Source organism: Astatotilapia calliptera, chromosome 15 (assembly GCF_900246225.1).
Source record: "Astatotilapia calliptera chromosome 15, fAstCal1.2, whole genome shotgun sequence".
Taxonomy (NCBI): Eukaryota; Metazoa; Chordata; class Actinopteri; order Cichliformes; family Cichlidae; genus Astatotilapia; species Astatotilapia calliptera.
The window spans coordinates 31,738,596-31,751,124 of NC_039316.1; the positions used below are offsets into that span (position 1 = coordinate 31,738,596).

Consider the following 12,529-nt stretch of genomic DNA (forward strand, 5'->3'; position numbering starts at 1 on the left):
AAGAAAATGATTTATCTGATTAATTGGTGGAATACTCAATAATTACTTGATGAGCTCTACACCTCACTGCAACAAAAGGAATCCTTTGCAAATGTTGACATACAAGCACTGAGAAGAGATGCACTTTATTTGTCCTCTATTTGATACATTCCTTTATTACAGCAGTTGAAATTAATATCTGCAGAGCGCAGTACTGTATTATAGATGAAGATTATATTTGGTACAAAAGATTTCCACCTGAATCTTTTGGTACACGGCCTGCATAAACTGAAGAACACTGCAAGATATCCAGAAAGTGGAAAACTGTCGTTGATGAGCACTTAAAAAAATAAAATACAGGTCTAACTGCCTGGACGCAAACTACAAAGAAGTGAGCAAAATTGAAGATAAATGTAAACGCCTATAAATAGAAAAATAACTTTAGAGTTTCCTGCCACTACCCTGGTGGTTTTTCATGTTACTGCCATCTCATCTTGTGATTTCAGCTTGGATTTAATGGTATTAAGCATGATGAGATGAGATTTCCTTTCAGGAAACAAATGACTGAACACTGTGTGACACATTACCACAGGAGACCTTTAGGTTCAGAGCTCAATGAGTGTTTTGGTGGACCTACCAAATAATGGTGAAGCTGACAACTGTGTACGACCCAGCTAAACAACAAACAACAACAAATTAGACTTGACTCCCCCCGCCCATATTTCTTTTATTAAATCAGTTACAATATACTGTTAGGTCAAGAAGAAAAAAAAATATCACAGATGAGAGTCAAACACATCCACAATATGTCTGAAACAAGCTAATGCGCTACGCAAGAACTTATCAGGAAGCTTGTCAAGCAGTCAAAACCACAAATGTTATCAAAAAGCAAGTCAGAAGCAACAAAAACAAGAATGCATCTTGTTACTCAATTAGCTGAGCGTGTGCAGACATGTGCAATATAAAGAAGAACTATCTACACCAACACATATGCACAACACTGCTCACGCAGGGTGATGGAGCCAGTGGGAACCTACTCTTGCTTCTAAATGTCACAGCTGCTCATGCACAACTCAAAAGAATAAAAACATTTTTTCCCTTTTTTAAACAGGAAACAGCATACAGAACATTACAGTGCAGAGTTGATGTGCACGCAGGATCATAGGAACCTTTTCAGATACAACTACTGTTAACATCACGTCGAGTTTTCAAAGAAAAACGTGCAAGTCGTCACTGGGTTTAACAGGATATACTAATGACTGCAATGAACTGTTAAGGATTCATGAGAATGGGCTGAAGTCACAGCTGGAAAAAACAAAAACAAAACAAAACACATGAACGTCCTGACTAGTTCATCACCTTCTGGTTATGTAGCTACACTCAGCAATACAAGCAACTCACCAGAGCCAATAAACAACCATTCCTTCAGCACTGACTCATGCAATGTTATTTAACTACTAAGTTTCTTAATTTGCAGTAACAAAACACAGGTGAAAGCTTCAATATTTGGAGCAGTGGGACAGTGTGCAGTTTCAGTCAAAGTCCCTATTGACCAGGACCAGTGGAGCCACCAATGTCCACACATAGAGTGCGATGCAGATCCAGCTGGAGGAGATCTTCACCCACACAGACGGCCACTTGCTGGTGATGGCCTCATACTTGGAGTCAGGGCTGCGGACACACACAAACAAAGTGGACTAGTTGCTTCTATCCAAATAATATACCTTAGCAGAAACACAAAACGCGCCTTATTTGGACCTAAACCCCACATATGAGGTAAGAAATCCAGAGCAAAGGTAACGTCTCTGACTATGGAAGACTGCGCAACTTTAAACTTATTGTGGACAAAACCCATGAAATAACAAATATAAAGTACAAAGACAGACTTATACAGGTCTCCTACAGCGTGAAACCTACCTATACCAGTTGGTGAGGGTCATCATGATGTAGAGCGACGCAAGGAACAACATGAAGTGGAAGAAAGAGTAAGAATACGTGACACCATCTTTCTCATTGTCCACAGCTCTGTTGGGGCCGTTTCCCTCCTCAAAGCTGTCCGTCTGAGGCCCATCTTCAATGAGAGCAGACTCATCACTGGTCAGAGTCAGCTTGTTGACTTGGGCATTGGATGAATTGCGGATGCTGACGAATAAACAGAGGGCTACAGTTAGAATCGTGCTATCCACAAAGAGACAGCCTGCGGGTTAGTAAATGAACCATTTAGTTGTCTGGGTGTTTGCAAGTTTAGAATTACAAAGATAATTAAGGAGTTCCATACCTGGAGTAAAGGACACACATGAGGAAAAGGATCAATCCCACAATCCCTTGGGCATCCCACCACTGAACCACATGGTTCTGACTGCCAGGACTTGTGGTGTTTAGCCCAATAATGCCCAGAAGGCTTGGGTTACATTTCCTGTCTGAGAGACAAGAAGAGATTCTTTAATTATCTAATTACCGTCATCTGCACAGCCACTGAAGTCTATTCAAATGCACTACATGTCAGTGGTATCAGTAGCGTTTAGCATTCAGGAAGGTGTTCTATCCATCTATATTCTTAGTGTGCTCCTGTACTTCCTTTCCTTCCTGTTGCCACCAACCCAGTGAAGAGGTAGAAGACAGCAATGCCCTGCAGGAATGCTCTGACACTACAGACATGTTCTGTGATCCAAATGGAAATGATAGCTATAGCATCACAGACTACATCACTGACTGTATACATTTCTGTGAGGATCGTCCCAACCAGGACTGTATGCAGTTTTCCTAACAACAAGCACTGGATCACCATCGACACTACACTGGTTGGATGTACTAAGGGTGGGCAGGAGTCAGAGTACAGAGAGCTGGTGAGGAAGAAATCCCCTCGTTCTGAATGTAATCAAGACAACAGAGATGGCAGTTGACTTCCAAAAGAAAAAGTCTTCAGCTAGGCCCATCAACATCATGGGTGAGGAGGTGGAAACAGTGGAGAGCTACTGGTAGTTTACATTGATGCTGTTTATAAGAAGGGGAAGCTCAGATCCTTTAATGTGTTGGAGGTGATCTACCAGTCTGGCCATCTAATTTGCTGTTGTCTGCTGGCGGAAAGCATCAGCGCCAGAGTCCATAGGCTTTGAGTCGGTGAGGGACAAACTGCTCTCCATTATGGACAAGCCAGCATCACTCCACACTTCGAAGGCAGCAAAGCTCCTTCCTTCATTCTTCCTCAGTGTGATTCAACCCCGCTGCCTCAAACAACACTACAGAAACTCATTCCTACTGTTTTATAGAGAACAGTACAGTAACTACTTGTTCTACGACAGCAGATCACACCTATTAGCCAAACCATCCCACACATATTTTTGTATTATACCTTCATGCAGCAGTTTCTTAGATTAATAGTGGACATATTTATCAACACAATTTGCAGTACTCTGCAAAACGTCAGTCTTAATTTTACTGTTTTTTTTAAATCAACTTCGTTGCTACTTTTTTAAAAATCACTGTTGTATTTGTAAATCTTTGCATGTGCATTTATTAGCGTCCGCACTAGGCATCTGTGGCACTCTGTTTATTGTACACTGCAGTATTTTTATTCTTTGTCCAGCTGCTCTAACACAACAGTTTTCCTTGTGGGATCTATCTGGACCAATAGAAACACCCATATTCACAAGTAGAGTGTGACCATGTGGAGAGAATGGAACTGATAAATCACACAATAGATCGATGCAGCATGAAGCATCCCAAAAATACACAGGCCCACATTAGATAAAAACTATTATTGATCAGTTTGAGAATAAAGTTGAAATCCGTTGGTGTCAAACTGATTCTCAAAGCAGCATTCCGGGATCACTGCTGGCTTTGGGCGGGCACCTGTCCGTTCACGTCAGAGCATGGGGTAGATGTGGACGGACGTGTATCTGTGTGTGTGGGGCTAGGCCTGGGTCTGGGGGTCAGTTATGGGCACATACCAGTAGGGCTGCTCAATTAATCGAATTTTAATCACGATTACGATCTGGGCTTTCAACGATCATTAAAAATGACTGAGCCGATTATTAGCCCCTCCCTCATTTATCCGCGACACCTTAAAGGCCGGTCCGTGAAAATATTGTCCGTGGCGCAAAAAAGGGTGGAGACCGCTGATTAAGAGGACCCGAGGGAAGCTCGGAAAGCTAAGCAGAAGTTATTTGGAGAGTGACTGCCGTTGGTTGAAAAGAGAGGTTAAAAAAAACAAACTTCAGTGGTGTTGCACACTATTTTATATTATTTTTTTAAAGTCATTGTTAACCCTTTAAAGCCGGTCAGAGCAGCACGCTCCGTTTTGTGTAACTATTTTTAAATCCCTGTAGAACCTGAACCGTGTAAGCTAGCGCAATAATTTGTTTTGCATATGAAACCGGAGGAGTTGTACTTACATCTTATGCCATCAGCTTGTCCTCGGTCACGGTTTCGTTCCACATATAGCTTTGCAAAAATTGCATAAAAAGCGCTTGCAGGAACAAAAACATAATATTCCAGAAACACGCTTTGCCGTTCCTATCAGCTGTTCGTAACACTTCCCACAGTGAAATGAGGCACATGCTGTTTTCTTTGCAAATTTGCATCATAGGATTGTTTTTTGTTTTTCCTGCAGTATATAAAAATTGCTGTATCTCCAAAATAAAACTATGAAGACACTCAAAATAAATTTCCTGTGGTGGGAAACTATTTTTTGCAACTTTATTGTATTTAAAGTTTTGAGGGATAAACCTCTTAAATTTCTCCAAGTAGAAATATATGTAAACAAAACAAAAGCGATTTTCAATTTTTTTTGTAGTTTATTGCACTTTTTTGCAATTTATGTAATTACTATGGACTTCATGCATACATATTATTAAAATATGGGCTATAACAGTTGTATTGATGTATAGCAACTTGAAATGCTCCCACAAATGGCACTACAGCATGTAAAAAAAATAAATAAAAATAATATAAGCTCTGGTGGACTTGGTTCTATAGTAGGTCTTAAAGGGTTAAATAAATATCGTCAAATAATCGTGATCTCAATTTCAGTGAAAATAATCGTGATTATCATTTTTGCCATAATCGAGCAGCCCTACATACCAGTACACTGCAAAACACAGCAGGCTGAAAAGCTTTTGTTTTCTTACCAGGCTCATTGGTCATAGCAGACCAGGTCAGGTACATGGTGTACAATGTCACCAGAGAAGACTGCAACAGGCCAGACCTGGGCTGGGACTCCTGTACATGACACACCACACATCAGTTATCTCTAATTTCTAACAACAACTTTGATACATGACACATTCTGAATTATATTAGGCGACACCTCCATGACTCCATCATCTCATGTCTGACTCATCTTGCTATAATTCATGCCATTATTCTTTTAGTGTTACATTGCATAACATCACTTCATAATAAAGCCCTACATATCCTGTCATGTTAATATGATTAATGCATCTTACTACTACATATAAAAGCTGAACATGTCGAGTCATCTAATGTACACAAGAAGTGGTGTGAACCTGGATCTGTGGCAGGATGGACATGACGGAGGCAGCGATGCAGAGGAGCATGTTGATGCTTATGAAGACCTTGTTTTCAGTGCAGCCATCAGAGTGGGTGTAGTAGACATAGAACATGACCAGAGACACCAGAGACAGCAGGTAGCTGACTGTGGTGACTGACAGCAGAGCTGTGAACATACAAAAACAAAGAAACCTCATTAACATAGAGTTGTGTTAATCTTTTCCAGCTGATGGAAACACCACCTTGAATTGTTTACTTGTCATATAAAACAAATACACCCAAGCGTACACCGAATTATTTCTTGTGACTGTTGTAATTAATAACATAAAAATAAGTCTTAAGTAAATCCTATTTTTCCAGCTATGACCAAAACATTTTTGTCTGCACTTCAAATCTATTAGATCAAAGACAGAGCTCTTTAGTCATCTCCACGAGTATCCTCTATCACTTGTCATCATACCTGCATACCAACAGCGAGAGTTGCCCTCCTCCATCTTCTCCACCCAGGACTCGTTCCAAGAATGGGCAAAGTCGATGAGTAAAACAAGCTGGATAAGGATGAAACAGAAGGCCCCCGCCATACCGATGTAGAACCACACTGTGGATCAGAGTGAGAGAAAGAACGTCACACAAAGGACACTAATATAATGAAACCTCCAGTTTAGTGTGAGATGAATAGAGAGCTTTAATCTGGCACATTCACATTTCTTTATTCTTGTCCTTTAATGTGCACTGTAAAATGAAACAAGGTGTGTGTGTGCAATCAATGATCAATGTAATCAATTGGACTAAGTGAGAGTGAACCAAAAACAGTTACCAGTAGTGAAGGGCCCTTCTGAGATGAAGAAGGATCCAACAGTGATGGCAACAGCTGCTGCAAACTTGAAGAACCAAAACCTGACAAACAGAACATAAAGAAATTAACAATCAGATTACTGCTGAAAACGTTTGCAGATGTTGTCATTCAAGTACATTAATGGTAACATGTTTTAAACGTGCAATGATGGACATCAGGAAACTGTGAGCAACACATCTGGTGCTGTGCTATTTAAATAAAACTGAATTTAATTGAAAATGCTTCTTATATTCATGAAAATAATCACTAGCTGCAGTCCTAAGTGGGATGTTCCGCAGTAAAGATGGCCTTTCACTCCCTGCTGCTAGTTTTGATGTGAGCTATAACAACAACACGTTCCAGCTTGTCACATGTTCTAATAACATGATATGTTTGGCATGTTTAAAGCAGGTAATCAATAGGGGTGGGTTTTTATAATCGATTTATTGATTAAAATCGATTCTGGCTTGGATAACGTAAAATCGATTCATTAAAATCCTGAATCGATTTTTTAATATTAATGTATTTTGCCCGAAGTGCCAGAATCTCAGGTGAAAGATCACAAAATTTCAACAACCACCAAACAGCTAAGACAGTAAATGAGAGCAGGAACACGACTTCTGCACAAAGATATAAACACACAGCGGGACCCGCGGATCAGAATCAGTGAGATGTCGCCTTTCTCACCCGACGGCACGGACACGGTCGGGGCTGAAAGCCGAAAGCTGCTGATTCTGATCCGCGGGTCTGCGCTGTGTTTAGGCCCTTTTTGCACTGATCATATGGCTGTTAGTTTGATCTCTCTCCAAACAATATTGACCGAACCAGCAGCAAAAGAAGATCCAAACTACGCTTCACATAAACATCGTCATGAATTCCCTCTGACTTTTGCTGACTTTTCAGGATAAAAATCACACTTCATGCACAGCTCTCTCTCTCTCTCTCTCTCTCTCTCTTCTGCATTATTCGCTTGCTTGTTACGCACAAGTCTACCGTTGTTTACAGCGCTGTCAGCCGACGTTTTTTTTCCTCCCTTTTACTTACTTCCGAAAAGTAAACATAATTTCTGCCGTTCAATACTGAACAAATTTAAACTTTTTAAAATTAAGCAAAATGCAAAACGCTCAGCCGTGTCTCTAATAAAACCGCTGTAACTTCAGAGGTAATGTTCATGTGTTGATTAATGGTTTTCTTTCGTTTTTGATGTACTGCAGAATATTTTTTATAAAATCCCAGGCCAGGAAAATCACCTTCATGTTTTTCTGTGTTTTATCTTCAGCTACTTTGACACAAAGGCCTCTGCTGTGATGCTCACACCTTTGATAAAGTCTTGCGTGTGTCAGCTTCCTTTTAATAGATACAAAAATATGTAAATGTACTGATCTGAATTATAATATTTCTGACTGTCAAAATTTCCCAGATTCAAATCGAATCGATTCGGGACCTTGTGAATCGGAATTGAATCAATTCTAGAAATCAGTGACGATACCCAGCCCTAGTAATCAATCCATCAAATCTCAATAAAACCTGACTTTGTGTCATAGCAGACATGATGTGGAAGATGGACATGCTGACTCACCCGTTGTGGAGTGCAGCACGGGGGTCTTTACTGCTCTTGACTTTGATCATGAGCAGAGAGAAAAGCAGGAAGAACATAGCCATTCCGAAGCAAACACGGTACACGGCCTTGTAGCCAACCAGCACATCACAGTTCACATGTCCCTCCACACCAGGAATAGACGAACCCCTCCCTCCTTCACAGAAACCTGGAATCTAGAGCAACATAAAAAGAGACAATGTATACAGGTGTGTCGTAGTGCAGCACCCGCCACGAAAGGGCAAAGGAGCCACTGGATGCAACAGAGGCACTGTACTGCGAGCCAAAGAAAATCCACAGAGATCCCACAGGTCAATTATCCACCTGTCAAGTGCAGGCTGGACATGAGCTAGCCAAAATTATCCTTTAACATGTTGCATTTTGTACTCAAACGACGTGTCGGTCATACAAACACCACCACTGGATACATCAAAGCTAATATTTGCCTCTTTTCTAACTTTTCTTTTGGTCAGATATGTCACGCTTAGATATTTTAGAGCAAACACATTTCAGTATTAGACAAAGATAACCTGAGTCAATAGAGAGCAATTTAAAATGATGATTTCATTTATTAAGAGAAAAGTTATCTGAACTGAATCTGTTGTAGTTGCTTTTGTTTTAAGACAATTAGTGTTGCTTAATGTCACTAACACAACTGCTTGCACAAGGCCATACAAAGCTATCTTGAAAATGGAAATTGGTCTGGTTCTTATACAGCGGTCAAAGTGCTTGAGCACACTTGGGTTATGCAGCAGGACAATGACCCAAAGCACAACAGCAAGTGGTGGTTCCATCTCTCCAGTCTGCATGCCAAATATCCGCATTCATTGGATGCATGTGTGTAAATGTTAAATGGAAAAAAATAGAGCTAGATAGATCCAGCATAGAAAAACGTAGAAAAAAGTGCTTGGGTGAAAGAGACAAGTTGAATAAAGCACCGAGTGCTCAGGTAGAGTACAAAAGTGCTACATAAGAACCAGTCCAATGATCATTTGACTAGTCAAAGCCTGGACTTAAATTTAACCAAGGTCATGAACTTAAAATCCTCTTTTGTCGCTGAATTAAAACAATTCTGCAAAGAGGGGGCAAAAGTTCCTCCACAGTGATGTGGTACACTCACCGTCAGTTATCACAAAACAAGGAGGATGCAATCAGTTATTACGTTTGAGGGGCAATAACTTTTCCATTAGAGCATTTGTAGCTTTTCCATTAAATCAAATTATCATTTAAAAAAATATTTACATTTACTTGGATAATCTCTGTCAATGTTCAAATGTGAAAAATTAGTGATGTTTGCGACTAGCCGACTAATCGTTGTCACTATTTGGTACCAGATTTGATGCCTAATGCTGGTAAATTGTTGGATCATAAATGTTATGCAGCCATCTGCCACTAGATGGAGCACTGTTGAAAAAACACCAAAAATCTGTTATTCTAATAGTGATGGCCTGGATTGAGACAGCTATACAAACGGCGGACAATGGCTTTCTTCGAAGGGCGGATGGTCTCTCCCTTTGCGAGGCTGAGGAGTTGGATCATTATGGAGGAGTTCAGAGTAGAGTAGCTGCAGCTCTACACAAAAAGGAGATGGCTAAAGCTGTCACCTCCTGGGTAAGGTGTCTAAGCTGGGCGCGTCATATCGGAGGAGGCCGCAGCGCAGACCCAGGACACACCAATGGCTGGATGTTTCCCCGGATAACCTCGAGGAGGTGATGAGAAGGAGGTCTGGGCTCCCCTGCTGCTGCCCCCGCGACCAGACTTCAATAAACGGAAAAAATGGCTGCAAAATTTGTTGTTTTCTTATTTTTAGATTTGAACTTTTATTGAAGTCGTTGTCATGAATTTTCAAACAGTGTGCATCGTTCATGATGCAGTGCCACACTGTTCAGTTACAGTTTTAGTTTTTCAGATGTTCATTTGTCCTATTTTAATAATTCGTGAACATGTTTCCATAACATATTTAACATTGGTTTATCGGAAGGGTTTTTCCTCTTTGGTGTCTATTTTGAGTATAACGTGTTGATGATGAATGACAAGAGGTGGCGCCCATCTAAACAGCACTGAAGAATCGGATTAATGGTTTGAAATGCCTTTTTATTAGTTTTTGACATTTTCCACTAAACTGTTCTCAAATGTAACATATTATCTTAGTGTTTCTGACTTGTCAGTTATTCTAGTATTAGAGTGTTGTCTCACTTGCTTAGTTGAGAAACAAAAAACCCCCCCAAAGAATGAGGTTTTTCACAGCACTGCAGCTTCCAAACACGGCCGACTGAACACCGTTAAAACTTTTTTCCAAACATCCCACCAGATTATTTTGTTATAGCCGATATTATACAACAAAGCTGCACAAACAGAAAAAAGGGGATTGAGGCCACTGTAGGGATCAACATAAAAACAGTTACCACGTGAGAGGAAAGATCACAGTATTTTCACAGCCGTGTATAGTTCTCTTGGTGTGAATATCACACATATTTAAGTATTTAACAGTTGGAACGGGCAGGTATGGCTCATTAGGAGAATACGGTGATTAACAACTGGTAAGCTACTTAACAGCAAACAAGGACCATGTGTCTTACATAATTAGGAGCAATGAACCAAACTATATTTACTCTCACTGCAGAATCCTGTTAAAGCCTTAGCAAACTAAAATATCCATGAGAGTGTTTTCATAACTTGTGACATCTCTGTGCTGCAGGAGATATTCCAAGGCTAGTTTTATGTCAGGAACACTGCGTACCTTCTTGAGCTGGCCCTCCATGCCAGGCATCAACATGATACAGGCAACAGCCACTCCCAGAAGCAGGAAGAAGGCATAGATGAGGCGAGTCACTGTGGAATTATTTCCACTGGGGCAGCATCGACATAGCAGACAGGGGGCGCTGCCACAGAGACACGGGATCTACATACACACATGGGAACAAGTCGAGTATTAGAGTTAAGCACAGATATTTCAAAGCTCATTGGTTAACAGGAATAACGGTAATCATTTAGTTCCTAGAAGCACCTCGTGTCTGTAAGTGTATCTGTCCGTTTCACATGACACGAACCTGCTGCGTGCAGCGGATACCGCACTGTGTTTACAAGGTTGAGCTAACGTCACACCCCGGTGTTTTCATTTCACGGACAGTGTGTTTACGAGCCATCACTGTAACATGAACATCAACAGGCCTGCTGGATGGGAGGTAGTACGGCGATGGTTCGCATAATCGGCTCCGTCTAACTAAAAGCGCAGTAACACGCTCACAGTAACTGAATCACTAAAGTGTGTTATGAGCCAAACGGTGATGTTAGTATGTCTGCGCCACAGACGCTCATCGTGTTGGCCTGACATTTTCCTCCTGCGCAGTCACTGCAACATTTGTTAAATCGAGGCAGCTAAAACGTCCTGTCGCTGTTAAAACTGTTCTCACAGTCAAATGAAGAATGATACTGACCCAGCTTGCCATCGAGCACAAACCCAAAACAGCTCCCATGATCGCTGTTGTTGTTCTTTTGTTGTCCAACAGCAGACCGCTCCAAGAGCTCGGTTGACAATTTAAGAGAAGATGGCTGACGCCCGGACACTGGCTTCTTTTGCGTCATAAGGCGACAGTGTCGGTGCCGTTCACCGCTTGGCTGCCCCCTACAGGACAGTTATAGAAAACAATCCAAATCAAAACGGAACTCTAGAAAAAGGAAGAAAAATACGCAGAAATAGTCTGATAGCCCATTTCTTACAAAGAACTGTACGTGGAAAGTATTGGCTAGGCCTAATTACTTTAATCCCTCAATCAAAGAAAATATTTTCTATCATTAAACAGTTGGCTACCAATATTAAATCATGCTTTTACCTTGCAACAGACTGACCGGGATTCATGGAAAACAGACATATTTAAGTCTGAGCTTAGACATTTTTACTCTGAACTTGTTACAGAAGACAGCTTTAGTCTTTTCTTAGGCCTCTTTAAAGCATTTCCTCAGTATATGAGTTTATGGCTTGATGTGTTCCTTATAGCAAATTTGTCAAAGCCCCAGTGGTTGTCAACGTTTTTACATCATTCACTACATGCAGGAGGAAAGATTTTCACGCCACAGACAAAAACAAAACAAAGACAGAAAAGCCTAGCTGCAACTTTGTTCTGATAATAAGCACATTCACAATGAATTCTTCATTCATTTTTCTTTTAAACAAACAATAGAATAGAATAAACATTTATTATCCCACGAATTAGAAATTTGGGTGTCACACAGCTCTTATAGCAAGAGGAATATAGACACAAAGTAGTCCTATATACACAGCAACCGAAATTCGTATGCACAGATATACATACAGAGATATGTACATAAGTGTGGGGGGTGTATAAATGCTCCTGGTGAAATATACAGTGTACAAACAAGCTGCAAGTGAGTAGCAGCAATTAAAAACATATGATATGTCAATTAAACTGGTGATGAGTGAGATAACCATGTAATAGAGGCTGCTGTAGAGGCTGCTCAGTACAGTCTCATACAGGGGGTGGCAGGTGTTGTCCATGATGGATGTTAGCTTAGACAACATTCTCTCCTCGCCAACCTGCTTGATGGACTTCAGTGGACAGTCCAGGACAGAGCTGGCCCTCTTGATC

At 40.8% G+C, this 12,529-nt stretch overlaps 1 protein-coding gene across 1 annotated transcript; it reads right to left on the bottom strand.

Annotated features, from left to right (window-relative positions):
• Window positions 1–675: 675 nt before the first annotated feature.
• On the bottom strand, window positions 676–11,502 carry serinc1 (serine incorporator 1). The gene is made up of 10 exons (XM_026142395.1): window positions 11,360–11,502; window positions 10,663–10,824; window positions 7,905–8,098; window positions 6,308–6,387; window positions 5,951–6,088; window positions 5,487–5,656; window positions 5,109–5,199; window positions 2,258–2,399; window positions 1,897–2,121; window positions 676–1,650 (listed from the first exon to the last, which is right to left on the bottom strand). The coding sequence occupies exons 1-10, from the start codon at window positions 11,396–11,398 to the stop codon at window positions 1,512–1,514; spliced, it is 1,380 nt and encodes a 459-aa protein (XP_025998180.1). The 5' UTR covers window positions 11,399–11,502; the 3' UTR covers window positions 676–1,511.
• Between the last annotated feature and the right edge of the window lie 1,027 nt (window positions 11,503–12,529).